The sequence below is a fragment of the Dermacentor silvarum genome, chromosome 3, assembly GCF_013339745.2.
Source record: "Dermacentor silvarum isolate Dsil-2018 chromosome 3, BIME_Dsil_1.4, whole genome shotgun sequence".
NCBI lineage: Eukaryota > Metazoa > Arthropoda > Arachnida > Ixodida > Ixodidae > Dermacentor > Dermacentor silvarum.
The window spans coordinates 91,264,644-91,289,201 of record NC_051156.1 but is presented as its reverse complement, the minus strand read 5'-3'; the positions used below and the strand labels follow the sequence as shown (position 1 = coordinate 91,289,201).

Here is a 24,558-nt window from a genome sequence, read left to right as displayed (position 1 = left end):
CATTTTGTTCTCAAAGGCGCGAAATTTGTTTTCGGGGGCCTGCCATTAGTGCTGTATATTCAAATGCCCCGCCATTCGATGTGATGGGCGTGTCGAGCTTTCAGCGCGGAAAGCGATGCAGGAAAAGTTCAGCCATACGGGTGTCGAAACCGCACCCTTGCGCAGAACATACTTTGTTTGGAGGCCGGCGAACGCTTTGGGGGTAGAGCTCCTTTCGTCGGACGCCAAGCCCGTCGGCCAGCGCTGTCCCACGAAAACAACTAAAGTCAACAATTAGCTGGTGGTCGCAATTCACAACTTTTGACTGAACAGGTCAAGAAACAATGAAACTACACGCGTCACCAAATTAAGACAAACGTCGACAAGCGAAGCAACGCAACATCTGAGGGGGGGCGTATTGTAACAGGTGAACTTTACACGAGTGCCCCTTTTTGCCCACTTCAACAGCTGCATTGCATTGCAAGTGATAACGGCGTCAACGCCCACCTCTATCCGTAGGCGTTCTTACGGTGGGCGCTGAAAAAAGGTATTTATTGTTAATAATCAAGTAAAATAGAGTTGTTCTTTTCTGGCCATGCGTACATAAAATTGATTAGGAATTTTATTTTCGTTGAATGAATGTAACTGTGTATCGCTTTAATGGAATAACGTTTTTTTCTTTCGCAATGTTTGTTCCCTCCAAACATAGTTGCGCTTCAATCCCTGCTTCCATAACCACCCGTGCTGATCTCGGTGACAATTCGTTCTGAACCGCTTTTGGCCCGAAGCTTCGCGACCATTTAGATCGACCTTGTTGCCACCGTTGAAACGAGTTATGCAAGGTCGATCCAAATGGTCGTGAAGCTTTGGGCGAAAAGCGGTTCAGAACGAATTGTCACCGATATCAGCACGGGTGGTTATGGGAGCAGGGATTGAAGCGCCACTATGTTTGGAGGGAACAAACAATGGTGGTGGTAACATTTATTTAGGTCCTGAAGAATCTTCACCCCGTTTTTATGGGGGCAAGACTGCGGGCCGCTCCCACGTTGGGACGGGAAGGCCAAGCCTCACCGCCGCATCGTGGGCCTTCTGGACAGCCCGGAGTTGATTAATCCATTCGTGGCTCTTGACCAATGAATAAAATGCGTCCGCCATCAATACGTGGTCCGTGTGGTGCTGTAAAGAGGGGCACTCCCAGAGCATGTGTTTGAAATCACTAACTCCGCCGCAGTCGGGACAAAGAGGGGAGACCTCCGTGTACCTACTGATGATGGATAGTGTGGGATACGAGTTCGTTTGTATTAGCCTGAGGGTCACGGCTTGAGGCCTCGTGAGATTTCGATGTGGCAGGGGGAAAGCCCTACGACTCATCTGATAGTGGCTAGTGATCTCGTTGAAGGTGGAGAGAATGTCCCTGAAACGGGGGGGTTCTGCCTCCGAAAAGGTCGGACCAAGCCCGTCGCCGGTCCCACCCGGCACACCGGCCTCCCAGTGCCCGGCGCGGCCGGAAAGACCTCGCGCCCGGGCATGGGCCAACTCATTAACGTTGGCTAGCCCCCCTAGTTCTGCGCCCTCGTGCGCCGGGAACCATGTAATGACGTGATGAGTAAGCACCTTACCCTCAAGTGCCCTACCAACCTCTTCACAAACTGCCCCAGTCGAGAAAGCTCGAAGGGCTGATCTCGAGTCCGTATAAATATCTTCCCTGTCCGACCGAAGGAGCGCCAGCGCAATGGCCAGCTGCTCCGCCTTGCAAGCCGATGACGTCCTGATTGACGCGGCCGATAACACTCGGCCCTTCATGTCCACGACGTTAGCAACAAAATGGCTGGAGTCGCCTTCGTATTGGGCAGCATCTACAAAACATGACTCTGCCTCGTGCGCATGTGCGTACCGCAAAAGCGCAGAGGCGCGAGCCGTCCTCCTGCCAGTGTTGAAAGTCGGATGCACGTTCCTCGGAATTGGGGAGACCTTAATAGCCTGCCTCACACTATCCGAAAGCTGAACGTTCCTATCCCTTAACGTCTTCGGATTGATCCCGACCTTAGCCAGGATCCCTCTTCCCGCCTCTGTAGACAAGAGTCTAGCAGTTTGTGCGGATTGCTGCGCTTCGATAACTTCCTCTAATGTGTTGTGGACGCCTAGGCTTGCTAGGTTTTCTGTGCTTGTGCGCATTGGGAGTCCTAGGACTCTCTTAATACTTTTCCTGATGAGCGTGTTCAACTTGTTCATTTCGTGTTTCTGCCATCTGTGCATCGGAGTGACATAATTCACATGGCTCATGAGAAACGCGTGGAAAAGCCTGAGGAGATTATCTTCCTTAAGGCCTCCTTTTCTGTTCGAAACCCTTGCAATGAGTCTGATTATTCCTTCAGCATGTCCTCTAAGCTTATCTATAGTACGCCCGTGCTGACCGTTAGCTTCAATGATCATGCCTAGCACCCGGAGAGAACGAACCCTTGGGATATCGCTGCCGGACGACGTTCGCACGCCAATATCAATCTCCTCTGGAGGCCTCCACCCTCTAGGCTTGGGTCCTCTTCTAGTGGGACGATATAGAAGTAACTCCGATTTGGAAGACGATAGCCGGAGACCCATCCGATTGACGTGTTTTTCTACGCAATGCACCGCCTCTTGCAGTGCGTCTTCAACGTGGCCTTCTGACCCGCCAGAGCACCAGAGGGCGATGTCGTCCGCATAGATTGCGGAGCCAATACCCTCCATCTGGTCAAGCTCGTTCGCCAAGCCCTGCATCGCTATGTTAAATAAGAGCGGCGAGACAACCGACCCCTGTGGAGTACCCCTTTTTCCTAGATCATAAGCCTCCGATTTCAGGTCACCCAATTTGATTGTGGCCCTCCTATCTCCGAGAAAAGAGTGCACGAGTCTGTAAAATCTTTCCCCCAAGTTAAGGCGGGAGATAGAGTCTAGAATATGTTTATGCGACACGTTGTCAAAGGCCTTTTCCAGATCGAGACCGAGAATGGCCCTCGTGTCCCTGGTGTCTTTATCTAATATATCGTGCTTGATGAGTAGCATGACGTCCTGCGCGGAGAGGTGAGGCCTGAAGCCTATCATGTTGTTGGGAAAGAGACCCTCCTCCTCAATGTGTTTAGAGATCCGATCATTTATCACATGCTCCACCACCTTGCCCAAACAAGACGTGAGGGAGATGGGCCTGAGGTTCTCAGTTCCGGGGCTGCGCCCAGGCTTGGGAATGAGAACCACGGATGCAACCTTCCACTCATCTGGAAATACACACGATTCCCAAATGCGGTTGATCTCTTCCGTTATGACCTTAATCGACCTGTCATCTAAATTGCGCAGCATTCTGTTGGTTACGCCATCCGGTCCCGGGGCTGACCTGCCATTGAGTTTCTGCAGTGTTTCGCGAACGTCCGCCTCCTGAAACGGCCTGTCTAGGCTCTCTGCCGATTTGCCCTCATATCGTGGACATTCCTGCCCCGTGGGCCCAGCCTTGTCCGCCAGGGGAAGATACCTCCGTGCCAAGTGCGTGGCGATTTCGTCATCCCCATGCTGCTGCCTTTCCGCATGAAGAATTTTATCCACCACCCGATTCTGATTGCTTTTGGTCTTATCCTCGTGGAGCAGGTACTTTAGTAGGTTCCATTTCCCACCTAATCGCATCTGCCCATCCACCATGTTACAAACCTCATCCCATTGCTGTCTCTCAAGCACTTGACAGTGTGCCATAATGTTTTGTTTAGCTCGGCTAGCCTCTTTCTAAGCCTACGATTGAGCTTTTGTGTTTTCCACCTAGCTAGTATAGATTCCTTGGCCTCTATTAAGTGTGCTAATCTGCTATCCATTTTCTCGACCTCCAGCTCCGTGTGTATCGACTTGGTCACTTCTCCTACGTCCCTTTTGACTCTATCCAACCATTCCTGGAAGTTCTCAGGAGAATCACCCCCTCTTTCCTCCCTGATCTTACGGAAATGATCCCAGTCTATGTATTTGAATGCCCTGGGAGGCTTTCTGCCTACCTGCAGCACGGTGCTAGCAATATAATGATCGCTGCCCAATTCTACCCCTAAGTTAGCCCATGAAAATTCCCCTGTCGACCCCACGAATGTGAGGTCCGGAGTTGAATCCTGTGACACGGAGTTGCCAATCCTGGTGGGGAAGTTGGAATCGGTGATTAACGTGAGGCCAAGATCCGCCGCTGCCTGCCAGAGGTTCTCGCCCTTGCGTGTAGTGTGGGGGTAACCCCACGCCTGATGCTGGGCATTAAAATCCCCGGCCACAACAATGGGGGCCCTGGCCTTGCCTGCCATAGAAGCCGCCTTAACCAACAATGAAGTGAAGCGATGCTGCCCCCCTCTAGGGGAACTGTACACGTTCAGTATGAATACGCTATTCCTGAGCTCACCGCTCGGGATAACCTCGCCAAAAAGGTATTCAATTTTGCAACTACCCATGTTTAAGTCATGCTCGATAAAAGTGTGTTTGTTAGAGACCAGGGTGGAGACCCCCCTACTCTCCGGTCCTTTCTTTACGTACGATTTGTAGCCCGACAGAGAAACTCTATCCACCAATACCTCTTGTAATAGAATAATCTGCGGTCTCGAATCTCTCGATCTGAGGAACTGCTGAAGGGCCGCCCTTTTTTGAGAGAAGCCCCAACAGTTCCATTGCCAGATCGTAAAGTTCAATACGCCGTTACTCGCAGCCATCATTGGAAATATCAACCAATTCTGCCCGTGTACTACCATCGGGCTCCCCCGAGGAAGCAGCCTTCCTCTTAACTAGACTCTTTATTCGCTTCTTGGCTCTCAATTTGCCTACCTCTTCCTCAAGCTTGGATGTCCTTGCAGTAAGAGAGGCCATCGCCTCCGCCATTTGCCTAAGAGTCTCCTTAATATCTGCCAAGGAATCTGTGATTTGCACCCGAAAATCGAGCTCCTCGTTCCTGACGTGCTCAGTAGTTGCCTTTCTCTTTGACGGCCTAACCTCAGAATGAGTATCCATTGGAACCTCAGCTGTTGGCGACTCCCCTACATTCTCGACGGGCCTGTTCGGCTGCGATGGAGGAGTAGCCTTCGCCACCTTAGCTCCCTTCATTTCTGCTATCTCAGCCCTGAGCTGTTCAACAATGCCTCTAAGAGTAGCATTCTCCTTTTGGATTTGACTAACTAGCTCAAAGCTAACATGCTCTGAAGCAGCACCCCCCTTTACCTGTGGCTTTGTCATTTTCTTGACCTTGGTGGCCCACGTTCCTTGGTCGACCCCTTGTGTTGCGATGCGAACCGCAGGAGTCCTGGAGCGAGATCTTGCTATGGAGGCTGATCTCCCCCTGGATCGGGATCGGCCGCCGCTGGATCGGGAGCGTCCACGCTGGATCACTCTGGTACCTCCTGGCGTGACCGTGTCCAGCGGCGGGAAGTCTTTTTCCCCGTCGTGGCCTCGTTGAAAACCGGAATTAGAATCTTGCTTCTGTCTTTCCTTTCTCCTGTGACGCACCACATACGGGATTTGGAAGCGCTGCTTGCACTTCCTATCTGCTGTGACATGTTCGCCTCCGCACAACTTGCACGTCGGCTTGCAATCGTGATCCTCCGATGACAACTGCTTGCCGCATCCCCTGCATATGACGTCATCTGGCGTAGGGCATACGTCAGCGCGATGTCCTACCTTGCCGCAAGCGTAGCAAACATCTGTCTGCCTTTTGAACAGTGTGCCGCGGAACATGCTCGTGCCGCAAATAACGTGATTTGGAACTTGAAGTCCGTCGAAAAGAATCACCACCGTTTTCGAGTTCTTGATTCGCTTTGCCTGAAGAGCCGTTGGGTTCCTGTTATGAACAATAAGCGCCTCAAGTCTCGCCGGGTCGATGTCGAGGTCTACCCCTCGTATGACCCCCTTGCAGGTGTCGTCCGGGGCAGCCATATACGCGTTGACTTCGTACTCCACTTTGCCTATGGCAATACTAGATATCCTGGCATACGCTCTGGCGTTCTTCTCTGCCGGGGTGCTCACCACCGCAATGTGCTCACCACAAACAATGCGAAAGAAAAAAACGTTATTCCATTAAAGCGATACACAGTTACTTACATTCATTCAACGAAAATAAAATTCCTAATCAATTTTATATGCGCGTGGCCAGAAAAGAACAACTCTATTTTACTTGATTATTAACAACAAATACCTTTTTTCAGCGTCCACCGTAAGGGCGCCCACCGATAGCGGCGCGCATTGAGGCCCTATCACTTGCAATGCAATGCAGCTCTTGAAGTTCACTCGTAAAGTTCACCTGTTACAATAAGCCCCACTCCCATGTTGTGTTGCTTCGCTTGTCGACGTTAGCCTGAATTAGGTGACGCGTGTAGTTGAATTGTTTCTTAACCTGTTCAGTCAAATGTAGTGAGTTGCAACCGCCTCATAATTGTTCACTTTAGTTGTTTTCGTGGGACAGTTCTGGCCGACGGGCTTGGCGTCCGACGAAAGGACGAGCACTCTACGCCAAAGCGTTAGTCGGCCTCCAAACAAAGTTTGGAACTTGTACTTGGTTGTCTATATATATATATATATATATATATATATATCCCTGAGCAGCTCCACGAAATCGTCACGTATGCTTTCGTGCTTCAGAATATCCCATAATAAGTACCTGTCTACGTTGTCATAGGTTCATTCAATATCTCGAAATGCTAACGATAAAGGTGTACTCTGAGCTACAGAATTCTCTATGCACTGAGTTAGTACAAACAAATTATCCTCTAAGCGTCTGCTTGGCCTGAACCAATTCTACAGTTACCCCAGTACGTCATTTGTCTCAACCCTCTTCGATAGTTTTAATTTTTAAGGGTTGCATTGCCATTACTGTACGAGCTCGTTTTATTCTTATCGCCTTTGCCTCTGTAGATGAGGTTCATCTTGCGTTCACGCCATCCAACCGGAATTTTCTTCACTCTAATCACTTGCTCTATAGAATTAGGCCTTGCTCTTTGGACCGAGGTTTTTGATCAGCTGTATTGGGATTTCATCGGGTCCTGCTGCCGTGTTATTAAGGACATTTTTTCAGCTTTCTTCCCGCAACAGTTTTCTAGCAAAATTTTGATCTCTCAGGCTTCTTTGTTGTTGCTGAATCTGAGTCTGAATTACGCTTTTCTTCGTAGCGGAGTTATCCCTAATAACGTCTGTGATGTACCACAGCACATCGTCTCCTTCGTAGATGTTGCCGTCTTCATCCCTTATAGGCGTTTGCGAATTTTTAGTTTTGACCAATGTTCAGTAAGAACACTCAGCGCCATTAGTGGCGCCGCAGCGAAGCCTTCGCGTGGCCTCCGAGATCCATGGCGCGCCGGTGCCTGCGAACGCTCGGAATTGTTTCCTCGCTTGCCGCGCACTAAGCGGCACATGCTCAGTGACCCAAGTTCGCGAGAGGTTCAATGAAGAACGGCACATACCCAGTGCATTCATGGCGCAGCTCGCAAAAGCGCTGGCGTGAAAGGCAGTCACTGAAAAGTGGCACATACCCCGAGCATTTGTGGCGCAGCCTGCTAAAGCGTCGTGTTGCTGTCCTCGAGGAACAATTGTGACGTGGTTTCCATTCCCCTCAGCTTCGGAGAAAATTAGGACAAATACACAGCGGCGCATACCTTGTTACGCAAGTTGGCGTCAAACGTCAACACGTTCATTGAAGAGCGGCCCACACCTGCTAGCACATACCCAGTGATTCAAGCTGGTATTAACGAGATTCACTGGAGACCAGCACAGACCGAGTCGCACATACGGAGTATTACAAGTCGGCGTCAAATAGTTTTATCCAACAGCGGTACCTACCCAGTCCCGCGTCTGTAGTGGCTCATGACGGCGTGAAAGTGATTCGTTGAGGAGGGGCAAGCATGCAGATATGTTACATACTCAGTAACCAGAGTGAATCTAATGGGTGGTTTAGAACCACGTGTTTCGACACAGCAGCACCATGCACTACTAATTCGTCCATGAACTATCGTTTGACCCAGGTAGGCGGGAAGACGGCCAGATACAAACATACGTAAATACGTACAAACTTAGACACATAGATAGATCTATAGATAGATAGATAGATAGATAGATAGATAGATAGATAGATAGATCCCACAAATTGCGTGAAATACCAGAAGAATGTTAATGCATTAAAAGCCCAAAACGCCATTGCATACGCAGACCTATGCGAACAAATAGGCTGTGTTTTGGTGGGGGAGGGTCAAGTTAGCATTGCCCTCGGCAATTCGTTTTCCCTCTTTGAGTGGCACCAAGAGTGTCTGGGTTAATTGTCTTAAGACAATTAACCGAGACACAATTGCCTTCTATTACTCATTCGAAGGAAAGTTTATAAATTGCCTCTTGGGCCACATGTCAAACTTCACCGCAGTGTACGAGCTTAAAAGAAATTTACGAGCTTCAATGCCTTTAAAAATATATTTCTAAAGATCTGCCGAATTTCAGCAACCTTCTGTTAGAAATGTCGAAAGGGTATTCTCTTGTAATAGCGTATGCATATAGGGAAATTAGTCCTAAATGCCCTTCCGCGTTGTAGGCCCTTTTCACCGCGTTCCCGTAGGCGACGTCATGTTTGATCACGTGCTGACGCGCCCATTGCTTGCCTCAGCCGGCCTCCGTTGCCTCTGTTTACTAGGGCAAAGCGTGCACGCCGGTCCTGGCACAGCAATCCGGTGTGTCGGAATTTGTCGCCGGAATTGACTGCGTGAATGACACGAAACTTTGACGAACGCTTCAGAAGACACGCAAATGTCGCATTTGCATCATTCCATGCTCATTACACCTTGTCGAAATGTTGGGAGCACTGCGGTACGGTGCACGGTGGTGCAGGCTGCAATAGGCCGTGCTACAAATTTTATTCCTAAGGCACAGTTGTACGTACTTAAGGCGCTGTATTAAATCGGGACTACTGTCATTTGCTCATTGTTTCTTTTTTATTATTTACTGCCAATGACTTGGAAGCGAGCGGTTGTCATGTCTTTACATTGTCACGTCATTACATTATTTATTTTCTACGATGACACTCATGACGGTGTCAATTGCGCTATTATTTCTTTAAGCCACTCTCCGAGCTCAAAAACTTCCATGTTTTGAAGTGTTGTACTAACTTACAGAAAATACATAATATCTTCGTTCACTCGTTTACGTTGTGGGCAGTGACGAAACGTTATGACTCAAACATTCTTAAGGAAATATACTGTATGTAGACAACTCATTGGTGACGAATGCACTCATGTCTGATACGCGACTGTGATTATATAGGGACGGACGTTAGTGGGAACCATCAAAGAAGTATTTTAAGTACAAGCGTTAGCGAATGTGCACTAAATTTGCGGGGCTATCTGTTCATCAGACTTTTCTCAAAATTTTGCGTTTCATAAAAAATAATTACAAAACTATTTTGCTACAGGAAACTCTTCGTTTGAATTATATAACAGTTCGACATTGTATTCTGGAGTTGTCGCGCTAGGAAAAAAGGAGGAAGAAAACCTCGGAGGACAGTAACTACAGTAGAGTTAACAGAACTCCTACAACGATTGGTACACACATTTTCTTCAAGCTTCTAAATCGTGAGCACAAAACAGCGTGGCGTGTTCACCTTTTAGTACAAACATTCATGTGCGAATGAAACAGTGTTATATCCGCTAAGAAGCAGCCTTACTCAAATGTGTCGCTTACAACCCATTTAGGAGGTTAAAATAAATGTGAGGGTTAGCCTTCTCAAGCTGCACATTGTGTCAAAAAGGACGTGGTAGTGCTGTAACTCCGCATTCATTTCGACTGTCGGTTGTTGTATAACATGCACTTAAATATAGGTACAGCAGCGTTTTTGCATTCCACTATATACTGTCGGAACGCGCCCGGCGTGACCGGGAATCGCACCACCGCGGAGGCCATGCGGTGGTTTTTGAAGCAGCAAATGACGAGGCGCGGTGAAAACGCCACGCATTGGTAGAGACTGAACTAGCCGATGAAAATGCTTTATAGACCATTTACAGCGGTTAGATGGCGGTGCGCCACACAGATGACGCCTTCTCAGTGCACCCGAGTGCAGCCGAATGCCTGAATCGTCTCAAAAGGCAAAGGGGCTTGTGCTACCTCTATTGATTGTATAGGATAACATATTGCACATATGAAGCAGAGTGTGGCATGGTGCACCTGAAAAAGTCGTTCAACATTGTGCGATATCAGCGTACCCTGCAGTAAAATAAAGGGAAACCTGAGTTCGAATCTTTTGCAGGCAGTGCCTTTTGGCAAAAAATAAATGGTTGTCTATCATAAATGAATCACTATTTAACAGAGTAGGCTACAAAGCTTTCAAAGAAAGTGAAAAGAATGGTTTAGCTCCGATATGAATGCGATATAAACAGTTACGAGCGTGGGAGAGGTAGGAACGACTTACTGTTCTCTCTTGGAGATCTGATGTCGCCCCACTGCCATATTTCTAACGAAGGTTTCGCATCGGATAATACGCCTTTTATTAGTAGAAGAAAACGACTGCTCATAGCTTGTACGTACTGTACCCGTAATTGAGGTGCACTGTACATGCAATGATGATAATACATAGAGAACGCTGGGGCAAGTATAGAAATTAAATGTGTGTCATTTGCCTGCAAATTTTGTTCTCAGCACGGAAAAAATAACGAGAGATCCATTAAGCGCGTGCAGCTTTGTTGAAGCCTAAAAATACAAGACAGGGCGCAATGCTATAATTACCCCTAACCTTTTTTTATCCGAATGACTAATTCACGGACACCTAAGAATGCAATATTACCGTAAATAAGTCGACGTGCCTTCATTTACATATAGCTCTAAGTGTTCTTGCCGCTGCTGCATTTCTTGGTACTATCAGTCTTTTGCACGTTCAAAACAACCGATGATTGCCAAAGGCAGCAAAAACAACAGATCTACCTTTTTAATGACACCGAAATGAATATTGTGCACATATTGCTTGCGCATAACCACTGGCACAATGTACTACACAGTACTGAGTTGCTAGAGCTATTTGCTGTCAGGAGAATATAGAAGGAAAAGAAGCAAGCGAAATTAGGCATTCCTTCAGCGGAGGACTCCCATGCACCGACTTGAAGTATTCGTTCACGGCCATCAGGTTAAAATGAGGCCGTGTGTAAATTATCGCCAGCACTGTCATTCCATTTGTTTTTTTAGTTAAAAGCTTTGGATTACTGGTGAATAATAATTTACAGAAAACGCGAGAAAGGCGCTTTTATGGATTTACTCAGCACGCCGTCTACTATCTGGAAAAGGAAGCCAGAAGGCTGCTAATGGCGGCGGGGTCATGTGTTGAAAGGCGGCAATGCCCGTACGGTGGTGCTGTGGTCGATCGGTAGGCAGCGGAGCTTTAAGCCGGCCGTAAAGTGTGCCCCCTGCCACTGCGTTGCCTAGCAACCACCTCGCGGAGTGTCGCGCGCTATGCTCGGGTGAGAGAGATAAAAGGAGAGCGAGAGAGAGAGTACGAGCTTCGCGCTCTATGCTTGGGAGAGAGAAAGAGAAAATGAAAGTGAGAGAGAAAAACAAGTTTTAGCAGCACAAAAGAGCTCAGAGGTGCTGCCGACGCCATCCACGCTTCTCCGTTTCCCCGCATTAGCGCCGAACGTTCGCGGTGTCCGCGACTGCAGCAGGCGCCCCTGGCGGCGGTGCGGCCGAGCTCCCACCAGCTGCGCGCTACTGCGCATGCGCCGTGCCGTCATACCGGCATGTCATCTGCTGCGCGCCGCCCGTACACTGTACATAGCTTTCGCCCCACTTCCCGCACGTGTGCTCGGACTGCAAGTGCTTCCCGAGGCGTTCCCCGATGCCACGGACAGTGAGGAAATGCTTATACACTTTGTATAACTTAGTATCACTTCGTATAGCCAGGACCAGCTAGGAACCGATCAGCTACGCTGTGTCTTTAGCCTTGCGGCACTACTGCAAGCTTCCCTGAATTCATGTATGCCCTGTATATTGCTTTATGCAGCGACAATATAGCACCGCAAAATCACTTGTAAACATCTAGAGCATCTTTTTAGATTTTGTTGATGCCATTTCTGGCTTTGGGCTATGCCTGCAGTAATAAACGACGAGACAGCTGAGTGATGGGCAGGTTACCTATGCCAAACACCTTCCATTCAAGCCACAGCTAAGATGCCACGCCTCTACCACTCAACGCCCACTCCGTGTGCCACAGTCCTCGCCAGTACATACAGTCTTGAACTAGGAAGATTAGTTATAAAAATGCTACAAACTAAAGTAACATTGGAATACTGGTCTTAAGCAGGGACATTGCAAGTAGAGAAAGAGCAGCATAAGTTTTACAAGTGTCGCTACCGGACGCCTTCTGGAAGAATGCGTTCTAACCAGATCATATTTTAAAGTATTTTCCCATCAGTCACGACTTTTAAGCCTCATAATGGCTATGGACGTTACAGTCTATTGTATTTCGTACAGCTTCAGGGGTATGGTAGGAATTGTAATCATGTACGCTTAATAACTTCGTACTACTGGCGCCTCCTACTTGCGCACGTGGGTAAGGCAGATACATAGGATGAATTCTGCTAAGGGATGCAGCTTTCAATACCGCTTTGAGAAACAGCGGTCCTACCTGATGTCTTCCTCCTATGTTGGCAGGGATCTGCAACTAAGAAAATTTTTTCTGTATAATTTGAATTCACAGACTACAAATAAACATGCGAGCCTATAATGCTCTCACTTGCATTTATTTTCCACCTCTGTTACCTCACCAGAGGGCCATATTCTAGCATTGTGCCAGCGTGTGTCTTGTCGTGAAATGGAGATTTCGCGAATGCATAAATGGTTTAATCAATTAAACTGGTGTAGTACTTACTACAAAGTCGCGTGTAAGCGTAGAACGTTCACTTTCTGGCTCCCTTGTTACCCGTTTAAGTATCATGCCTCTAAATTTTTTTCATTATTACCTCAAAGCCGAATTTCGAAAACAATAATCCCACATATAAAGAAGAATACATATAGAACTCAATGCAAGTAGCTTAAGCACACTATTGCTGCCAGATTTCAGAATATTGGCACCAACTTAATATAGACCGTTTCATCATAAACGAGAAAAGGAGCCGCAATGTGCGATTTCAATACCGCCGAGTTTATATTAAAGTCTAAAGTGCAACATTCATTTGCCAACCTATCATGAGATGTTATACCCCATCTTTGTGCTTAGGGAATACGAACAGCTTTTATAATAAAAAGAAAAAAAAAGCAAGAAAAAAACACGTGACGAGACTATAACTTCCTCCACCTACATGATGTTGCTACTTCAAACCTCTAACCGAGCTATTAAACCAACATGCAGTTTTCACGTTCGTAACATCTCAGTCTGTAATAAGAACCTACTTGAAAAGCGCATACGACCCTGAGCTGTCTACGGCTCTGAGGGGGCTAAGGAAAAGCTTCACAAGCGCTATTCTCTTCAGAACACAAGCTTTTGTTTTCCAGAAGATGTTGCTACACCCAGACTACTGTTTCCACAAGTTGTTTTTCTTAAGGCGTATCTTAACGCCGTGGACGTTTGATGATAGCTAAGAGCCTGTAACATAATTATTCATTCTTTTGTAGGTTATGGAATCATATTGCGGCGTATCTGTAGCCCAATAAGTATTAATAAAATAAAAGATAATTCATAGTAAAGCTAGTCTTATTTGGTAATCATACGATTCCCAAATATGACTTCTTGTCGCTGTAACAGCGAACCATGGACGAGATTCGATGGAATAAATGGACTGGCATCGCATGCGAAAGCAGGAGTTATGTTGACTACTATATGATTTTTTAAAAATTCTTGTGCACCAGCCTACATCATGAGATAGCGTATCCTCATCTTGCTTATCTTCCCTTAAGTAGGACATAGGGGCTTGGACTAAGTTTCATTTCAGCCTTCATGTTAGGCAGTCGACTTGTTTCAATAACTTACAAAGCGTCTTGGAAGAGCTGCATCGGTTTTGCCCTGATAAATGTGCAACGTATTTTCATAAGTACGCAGACGCATGGCAATAGTTCGTATAATAAAGTACAACTTATAAATATTTCCAATTATCGTTCCTGTGTGATTAAGAAAAAAATTATCTGCAAGATTCACATAACCTGGCTATTAAACTTCTTGCGCGTCTTAATACGCTAGGCGAGTCTGTGCGTGCGTCTCGTTAAAAATGTTCTATTGTTCGTCTGCTTGAAATCAGGTTAAGCCCCGGCAAACTGCGTGTACTGATATACATCTATGAAATTTGACATTTAAGTATACCAAGGTAACATCGCATGTAATTTGTGTTTTGTAAAAGTTCATTCCGACCAAAACCATAGCAACATTTTGAGTCACACTGAGGGCAGAATTTGTAGTCGCGAAATAATCAGCTTTAACTTTGAATATAGCGTTACATGATCTTACTTACCCTGCATGGCGTTCCATCAGGCTCAGATTGTATAACAATGTTGAAAGGTGCTTCAAGAAATCCTAACCTACATGGAAATCTGCACGGACTGAAAGCAGAAGTCTGTCAATGAGAAAAAAAGACGAAATAATTAAGTTTCCTTTATTACCATGGACAAACGGTGCCCTTCCTATCGCGACTGAGCCCGCTTGGGATCCAATTTCTCGATCGCTATTGGCTCCCGCCCACTACTTCCGCATAGAAGCCAACCGTGATTGAGAAATTCTACCTCGACTGGACTCAGCCGCTATCAAAAGTGCCCATGAAACAACAATATTTCATGAAGTCCCATTCAAAGACAAAATTATTATACGTTTCGTAACACTTCGAAAAAGTTCAGGATTAGTGATTGTCAAATGCAACAATCACGGATTTATCACTTCATCTAAATTCAGCTGTAGGGCTTGGTATTACTTGGAACTGTATATAGGCCTCTCACTGAGGATGATGAGAGTGGCAAAAGGCGCGAGCAAGGAGGTTCGTCTCGCCCTTTCGCCTATCAGTTGCATATGGCGGTGTTAGGGCAGCTGGCACGCCGCCCGCAATGATGCACTCAAAAATAAGACACAAATTATAGTCCATATTCAAACAGATTAGAAGATCCACATTCCACAAGTTAAAACTTAAGTCATCGTTTGCCTTTGATATGTTTGTGCTACAAGACAATGAGTCTGGATGGTCAATGCCTGCAAAATACGGCGCGATTTCGTGTGGACTCTAATGCAGGACTGCTCGGTTCCAGAGCCGCAGCTAGCGTGTTTCAGTTCAGTTCTGCGTACTCACAGCAGCCAGAGTAGTTACCGCTCACACACATCCATCATGATATCGGACGCTGCGTGTCACCGTGCGTCCTCTGATTTCTTGAGAAGTCAGCGTGTCGTCCAAGACCCACTGGTGCCTCTCCTCATATTGTGCCATACACAAAGCGTGTGTGTATGCCCCCGTGAAGTCATTTGAACATTATTACTGCACACATCGTTCAATACTTTTCGAGTATCAGTAGGAAGCGATTAAGTAAAATATTCAAGCAGGTCGTAAAATCAGAAGCATTTGCAACTGCCTTGAGTGGGTTGAATTATGATCTTGCCATAAGAATTTGTGAACATTCACATTCGTTTCAAGTAGACAATTGTGTTATCACAGGTGACGAAAATCGCCCTTAAAATGAATGCCGAATAGCCTCTTCCAAAACAGACTCAGGATGTAGCACTAATCTATGAACCTATCGTAGGGGATTCCCCATTTGTGTGTGTGTGTTTTTTAGGCAAATAATTACGGTTCTTAAGGCAAAAAACATGAAAAAAAAAACGGTTACTTACTTCATGTACATGAAGAAACTGCCTTCAAAATATAATGGTTAAATTTGAAAAAAATAATTCGGTTTTCTCGTTCGAGACATACCGCGGGATAGCAACCGACGCGAGAAGCGAGTTTACCCTTTCTAGAGTTATCAGGTGAATTTTAACTGGTACATTCAGAAAGACCAATGCCTGTACCAACAAACGTTTTCTTATGTAATTGACTTTTCCGATCCAGCAGCTAACGATGTTCAAGTGCCAGGCCTCGTGGGCTTGTTCGCGGTGCTGCCTTGTACGCCGCTAATCATGTATTGCGTGAAGGGAGAATTCAGTATTGCCATTGGTCTGTTTCAAATCTTCGGAATGTGCGTGGCCCAAATACAAAGCGTGGCACACGACGCGCGCTTAGACGTTAACACACTAGAGTTTTAGTATGGAATACCCATGCCACTCCAAAGCGCTGGGGGAGGCGAACTGCATTATGCGCCTTTCGCACTCTTTCGTGCTCGCTTCGCGTACTTTTCAACGCACGGCGGTTTCCGTCCCCCAACGCTTGCGCAATCTAATGTATAACTATCCACTGTTTTCTTGCCGTGCTTTCCGGTTCGTCTTGTAACACCTGTTTTCTAGTACTTGTATTTTAGAAATGCGCGTTTTATCGCCAGCTTTGCGCGCCCACTTGGACCATTAGCTAACCCTCGGTGGCCAGTACAACAAATATGCGGGTGCCGCAGTCTGGCGGACTGGCCAGAGTTTCCCGCCAGCAGAAAGCGGGCCTGCCCAACCCGATAATGAACCAAGAATGGGCTTGCTGGGCCCGGCCCGAATTCCCATATTTTCTCTTCTGTAAGTGCTCATTGAAATCGGCCAGTAGCCGTCTTTGGTAATATGTCAGATATCAGAATCAGCTGTAATTTGTTCTTACGAATAGTTCTAGCGTAATACGTTTTTGTGAATACTGGCCAGCATAAAAGCGAGCTCGCGGCGTCAGATCAGGCCGTAAATGAACGCGGAGGCAGCAAACTGAGCTTCCCGCTTTTTCCTCGGTGCACCATGCATGGAGCAGCTCGAAGTTCATTGACAATAATAAACAAGATCAAGGGACGCGAAAATTCTGTAATAATATCGCAGAGAGCACGCAGAAAAAGTGTGGTAAAAAACGACGCGTTTGTCTGCCTTGCGCGCATCGGACGGCTGCTATTACCCCCGTACAATTTCCAGTGAAATCAATTTACCTTCATCTTCGCCAGCTTCCAGGTGGTGTTCCTACACACGCTACAGTGGACAGAAGGTGATTTCTTTCTCATTGCGTACATAGGCTGGCGCCTGCTGCGTTCCCTGCTTGTCGCCGCTGCGTGGCGGCGAACTGGAAACATCGAGTTTTACCAGCCCTCGCTGCAGTGGCGCTGCATGTCCTATTCGAAAATGCAGCGCACGAGACTTATAACGCTGATCAGTATGACAATTGTTAGGTGAACAAGTGCCATTCAAGTAGTAGCTGTTTGTACGTAAGAGTTTTCCTAAGACAGAGCCGGTTTCCATTTTTATCTCAGTTCTAGGTGGGTAGTAAAAATTTATTTTTGTCCGGCAAGTTAATGGGGTGGGCTTCACGCTGCCTAGGCGTCTGCCACGAGCCCTTGGGCCCTGGCGGCGTCATCGGCCCGCTGGACAGCCCACAGTTGATCTTCCGGGGCTGAGCTGAGCAGCACAGCACACCAACGCGCGTGGAGGCTTCCGCGCGTTGGTGCAACGGGGAGCAGCCTGTCTCCCCGTTGCTACTCGTCAGCCCTTGGCATTCTCACAGCATATGCTTAAGAGTTGCTCTTGAGCCACCTAACTTACAATCGTTTGTCTTGTATATATCTGGATAAAGTATATTCCACATTACTGGATTACAGCATGTCCCCGTTTGTAAATGCCACCACCGGACTGACTGCGATTTATCTAGTTTTTGATGAGGTGGCGGATAAATACACCTCAGCACTTGATAATGTGTTGCTTTATCTTTGTATTTGGCCAATCTATGTCCCCCCTCCCAATCTCCGTCCTCACCTTCTTCGGCGGACCCTGAGTTAACGGCACCAATGTTTGTCGAAACTCGGTCGGTTAGCCCTCGAGCTGCGTTGTGTGCCGCCTCGTTGTTCCAGCCGTCCACCGGTGAGGTAGGAGTATGGGCAGGTGTTCATAGTAATTGAACGTGTTTGTGTTTTTTTTGGCTCCTTTCAATAATATGTGTAGTACCTCTGGGGAGATGCGGCCATTTGCATAGTTGCGAATTGCTCCCTGTGAGTCACTGATTATTATGTATGCTTCAGTTTGTGTTATTGCAAGTTCTATCGCCGTTTCTTCTGCTGCTTCTGTATATTCTGTCATCATTGTCACACTTGTTACGCATTCTTTTTTTGTGATTTACTACGACTGCAGTGAATCCTTTCCTGCGTTTGAGTCTAGCTGCGTCTGCGAAAGCTGCTGCTTTATCGTGTCCAAATCTTTTCTGTATCTCCTTGGCTCTTGCTTTGTCTTCATTCATGATGTTGTGTGGGATGCATTTTCTTTGGCAGGGGGGGGGGGATCATTATTATATTTCTGATCTCTCTTGTCATATCCTTCTTTTGTCCGTGTTGCGTGTCGTAGGTAATACCCAATCTTTCTAATATACTTATTCCTGTCTCGTTCTTCGAGAGTCTTTCATAATGTGATATTGTCGCGGTGCAACGCCGAGAGAAGACAGGGAGACATTCTTCAAGAACAGAAGGACAACCTGTTCAACCAAAACAGAACAGAGACACGTCTTCTTCGTCGTCAGCCAAAATCCCACTGACCCACTAGACGGAGTCCGTTAATGCTCCCATCATCGTTGTCGTCTGCCTAGAGCACACGCGTCAATATGCGCTGAGCCTCTTTGAGTTCATCCAATGTGTTGTGTAGTCCTAGTGCAAGTAGTCTTTCTGTACTAGTGCTTATTGGTAGTCCTAATAAAAGTTCTAGAAGTCAGAAATTTATTAGGGCAAAACTTGTGCCCCTCAATAAAACGGCAGGCTTATCACGCGCTCAACAATGAGCCTACGGTGAGTGAAACACTTACCACTGCGGACGGCACCAGTCGCTGACAGTACAAAGAGGAGTGCACCTGGCATAGTCCACCTATATAGATAAAATCAAAGGATCAGACAAGCCCTATACATTCTCTTCAGTTCTAAGTTAAATTCTTCTATTATTCACCTATTTTTAGTTGCAATAGCTTGCCATTTTGTTCTTCCTCTGGTCTGAAGCAAATGCGGCATTCCTAGTTTGTGGCTTAAAACTACGCCTCAAGTTCGCTATCGAATGAGTTTCTGCTACAACGCGGCAGCTCTGTGAACACAATGCAAACAGTTTTTTTTATTTTTTTCGAGGAAAGGGTCTACGAGTGCATAATATATTGCACGCACGCGAGGGTGCACTTTTCAACACTACGGCGAAAAATGTATTTACGCTGATATTATGTACCGTTTTATAGCGATTAGCATTGCTAGGATAAATCACACACTTTGCGATATCTGTCTGCCTTTCTGTGTATGTATGTATGTATGTATGTATGTATGTATGTATGTATGTATGTATGTATGTATGTATGTATGTATGTATGTGTATGTATGTATGTATATATGTATGTATGCATGTATGTATGTATGTATGTATGCATGTATGTATGTATGTATGTATGTATGTATGTATGGATGTATGTATGTATGTGTGTATGTATGTATGTATGTATGTCTCTAACCACACTCCTCGATCCACAGCATCGGCCTGCTGTGCTGAGTGAGCCGGGTTTGAAAGCAACCATCGGGCCAACTTCTGTAATAGGGTATGTGACACTCGGTATGTGTCCCTCTCCAATCAACCTCTCTCATACCAACTTGGGTATGTACGACTGGGTTTGTGCCGCTCTTCAATGACAAAAAATATGCCATCTCAGGATGAATGTCGGCGGTAGTGTGATTAGCATTGAAGCAATGCATCGACGAATCGTAATGCAGCCGCCAAATTACGTCTTATATGAGGCATGTGTGCAGCCGGGCTGCTCTCTGGCGCTCTTTATCGAACGGGCTGCGCCAATTCGCGCCGCCACAGTGAAGGCGCCACATGAAGCGTGTGGGAATGTGTATCTGCATTCAAAGAATATTTTCTGAATAAATATGACGCGGGTTTCAGTGCGCCTAGCAGCCGAGAAATTTCAACGATTTTTTGTCATTAGAGAATTTTAGAATTTGAGACCCAAGCGGCTTTGGGACCCAAGAAAATTGCAGGCCGCAAGCTGCGCATGCGCAGAGCCCAAACCAGTCATGGGTTCTCGCGTTCGCGTTGACCCTAAAATCGAAAACTAGCGTGGGTCCCCAATCCGTCTTGGGTCTTAAAATGGCATATATGATTCATATTACTAACACAGTGATTACCTTTATTACATTTTATTGTATGCCCTCCGTCCCCTTCCTTAAAAATAAAGGCTTTATTCATTCATTAATTGTATGCCCTTCTCGCTCAAAAACTTGGAAAAAAACTTTTCTTCGGTTTTCTTTCGAAACCCCCTTTATTTTCCCCATGGTGGCGTCCCGAGCGCTCGACCCTACGCTGTCTACGTTTGACCCAGTTCTCAAGTACTGCTGCTCCTCTAAACCCAAGAGCAACCTAGCCAAAGCAGCTTTAGGACCCAGAATCCTGACTCCCTGATTCTAAAAATCTCTATTGATGAGCGTACCCAATGGCGGAAGCTTGTCCGGCGGTTGCTTTCGCACCCGGCGCCACATGTCCAGCGACCGAAGTTGGCAGTAACGCGGTTACAGACAGACAGATGCTGAGACATCTCCCCAAAAGTTGCTTAGGTACCCCAAAAATGCTAGTCGCTGTAAAAATTCCTTCAAAGTTATTCTGCGCAAGGTGGAATCGAACTTGCAACGTGTATAGTCAAACTGGGCCGCGATTTTGTAGCGAGGCATTATGACTTATTCTACTCTAGTCTTATCATCCACCGCTACACGGCCGGCTGATCCCGCTGATAAAGCGAGCGGACCGTCGCTCCAACCACTGACAAAGCGCGATAAGCGCGAAAAGGCATTAATACCGGAAAGGCATTGCTACATATTACCGGCTCTGTCTTGTCTCAATATGTAATAATGCACGCGCCACGCACGCACTTCTCGGCGGCACCAATATATGGCGCCAGAAGGAAACTGGATGGAGAAGCCTATATGCGTACACACTTGGCACATGACACGTTGATACGGCGACAGTATGGTGTGCCAATACATTGCTTCATTGCTAATCGCAGTAATCTCGACATTCGAGATGGGATTTGTTCTGCGGGAACGTTTTTCAAGTTGCCCGACTAAACTTAACCAAATGATTGTCATTATCCAATGGGCTCGAAAGCGAGCCTGATAGTTGACTGAGATGTGACAGTGTAAGCCCAAAACATCGATACAAAATGTTTTACATTTTCTGTGTACTTCGGAGATAAGGAAGGTTGTAGGCGAAGTCTATAGCTTTTGTGCGAGCAGTGATTTTAGAAGTAATACAAATAAACACAGACATTATGCTCAAGCAGAAAACCATATGAAAAACGTGTACGGCATATATTTTTTATGCACATTAACGTCTGCAATTGACAATCTTATAAGAAAAAGTATAAAAAGGACAATGATGAAAAATATTCAGACTGAAAGATGAAAAACTTAACGGCGAACCCATCTCCCAATGACTGTCGATGGCTATGCGATTAGTGTTCAAGCATTGCAGCTACACACAGTATTGCCTGAAGTAACGTTTATGTAAGTTTGTAGTGGTCACTCGGAGGCTTCCGTTGCTTCAGCTACATATGGCTAGCATTGTGTCTGGCATTGGCCTACTTTGGTATGACACTCGCTTGCGAAGGAGGCCCGACAGCGTGAAAGGATGAGAACGCAGTGACAACGATGGAATAATGAAGAAGGAATGACATTGATGGAACGACGAAGGCGGTATGACGACAACGGCAAGAGGACAATGACATGACAATATTGAAATGATGACAATAGTATAACGGGCACAGCGTGACTACGACCTCATGAGGACAATGGGATAACTACAAGCGTATGACGACGATAGCGTGACGGCGGCGGTACGAAGACAATCGGATGACGAAGCTGAAGAGACAACGATGGCACGAAAAAGTTATGACGTCGATGGAATGATGAAAGCAGTATGGCGACCATGGCATGACGACATGGGATGAGAGAGAGAAAGGCAGAGGAAAGACAGGGAGATTAAGCAGAGAATATCTCTGGTTGGCTACCATGTGCCGGGAGAGGGGGAAATGTATGCAATAGAGGAGAGAAAAAAGAAAGGATGAAGTTCCTGAAGGAATCGCTATGATAAGATAACCGCGTGATGACATCGGAATGGTGACCGCGGTATAACAACGACTGCGTGTAAATGATGGCGTGAATACGACGCATGATTCTTCTTTCTGGTGTTTTACGTGCCAAAACCAGTTCTGATTATGAGGCACGCCGTAGTGGAGGGCTCCGGAATAATTTTGACCACCTGGGTTTCTTTAACGTGCGATACAAGGCAAGCACACGGGCGTTTTTGCATTTCGCCTCCATCGAAATGCGGCCGCCGGGGCCGGGATTTCATCACGCCACTCGTGCTCAGCAGCGCAACGCCTTAGCTGACTGAGCCACCCCGGCGGGTGACGCATGATTAGAGCCGGAGGAGGAAGTTAGAATGACGACGATAGAATGACCGCGACGGCATCATTTCGATGGTAGGACAACGAATACCTGACGATGACTGCCTGATGACGGGGAATGACGACAATAATGTGACAAAAGAATAAGGATGATGAGATGAGGACAAGTATACGACGATGGCTGTATCACGAAGATTGTATGACCACGACGGTGGGACTGAAATAACTTGACAACGATGGTATGGCGACAATATTATGACGAAGTTAGCGTGACGACAATGGAGCGAGCCCGGCGCCAATACCGACAACGATGTGACGACGAATACATGACAATGACTGTATGACTAAGTGGCGATGGCATGACAAATGTGCGAGGACAGTGTAATGAGAAAGATGGCGTGACGACGAATGCATGACGAGAGTTGAATGACGAATATCGAGTGACGATGATGAAACAACCACGAGGGCCTCAAAATGATGTTGTGACAACGAATATATGACGACTCTATGACCATGATGGCGTGACAACGACGGCAGGAAGAGAGTCAGACGACGAAATTGGAATGACTACGATAAAAAAGTCATGACGCCATGATGTCCATGAGTGGTGCATGCTGGTAGGCAACTGGAGCCAGATGGTCGGGAGTAAGAGCCTAGATATACAGGCAGATATATATATATATATATATATATATATATATATATATATATATATATATGGGTGTTTCAGCAAACACTTTCAAAAATTCTTAAAGGTTGCCTGTGGTAGATTGCACAATTCTAGTTCATGAGCTGGTTTACTCGAAGAGGCGGACATTACTTGCACAGGAAATTGAAATGCACTATCGAATAATGAACAAAAATTCACTAATTAGGTGTTTACCTAATTACTTGATGGCCCATATTGCAATTTACAAATTCTAGCCGTGGAGTTCGCAAGGCGGATCGGATCCACTTGGAACGAATTTTCGGTATGACACCAGTTTCGAGCTATTAATTCCCAAGCTTTGCGGAGAAATGCATTGGCGTTCCAGTTAGTTTCTTAAGAGAACTTCGCTTTATGCATTGAAGCACAAAATTAACTGGAACCCCAATGCATTTTTCCGCAAAGTTTGGGAATTAATATCCCAAAACTGGTGCCATCCTGAGAAATAATTCTAAGTGGGATTTGTGAATTTGTGAATTGTGGCCTTGTGAACTCCACGGCTACAATTTGTGAATTGCAATATGGGCCATCAGGTATTTAGTTAAACACTTAATTAGTGATTATTTAATTAGACGATTATGCATTTAAATTTTTTGTGCAAATAATGGCCGCCTCTTCGAGTAGACCAGCTCATTAACTAGAATAGGGCTATCTGCTACAGGCAACCTTAAATAAATTTTGAAAGTGTTCGCTGAAACACCCTGTATATATAGATAGGCTGAAAACGCCTGAAGGAGGCAAAGAATGCTAAGCACAATAAAATTGGATATACAATTTGTTAACGTCATATTTGTTTACTTTCTCCGCGCGAGCTCTTCGAAACTTATTCACTGGTTGAAATATTTGAGACTCACCGACAACGAAGACCGCAACAGCGATGAGGCGGCCACTAACATGCATTCCCGAACTGATAAGGTGTAGTAGTGCAGGTCACAATAAAGTTGGGCTCCTACGCTGTTCTAAAACCCACGCTAAATGAATGAGAGAACACAATATATTTATTGTTATCGGGAGAACAGTACCATCTCTTTTCAAGATATCCCCTTTCTGGCCATTGTTCACGTGCACAAATGCTTCAATCGTAAATGGAAGAGAATAGCGAAAAAGACGACCTTGTTTTTGCGACGATCTAAAGAGAAAATGTATTTCTATTTTATTGCGACTTATTCAATTTCTGTTTGTCACAGAGTTAAAGATACAACAAAAATATTAAACTTGAATATGAATGTGACGGTTATGTCAGAAAAGTTTGTTCTTCTGAAATAGCAATTACGAGGTAAATCAACGTATGTGCCTGGTATGCCCCACCACAGATAACAAACAAGCGGTAATGTTGAGTAAAAAGGAAAACGAAACTTGTGCCGAACTCGCTCTGTCAATATTGGCACGACTTAATAT

General features: G+C 46.1%; 1 protein-coding gene across 3 annotated transcripts in view; it reads right to left on the bottom strand.

The window, feature by feature from the left end:
- Positions 1-24,137, bottom strand: part of LOC125943875 (uncharacterized) — a 35,107-nt gene extending 10,970 nt beyond the window's left edge. The window contains exons 1-4 of one of the 3 annotated variants that reach the window (XR_007465957.1): positions 21,572-21,665; positions 18,828-18,886; positions 14,406-14,507; positions 12,590-12,625 (exon numbers count right to left, since the gene is read on the bottom strand). Coding sequence is in view for 2 of the 3 variants with exons in the window: in XM_049663434.1 (XP_049519391.1) it covers positions 12,590-12,625; positions 14,406-14,507; positions 18,828-18,886; positions 24,015-24,060 (243 nt within the window). In the remaining variant the exon portion in view is untranslated. Of the gene's footprint in view, positions 1-12,589; positions 12,626-14,405; positions 14,508-18,827; positions 18,887-21,571; positions 21,666-24,014 lie in introns of those variants that run through there. The other 2 variants (XM_049663434.1, XM_049663435.1) reach the window with 2 other exon arrangements.
- Between the last annotated feature and the right edge of the window lie 421 nt (positions 24,138-24,558).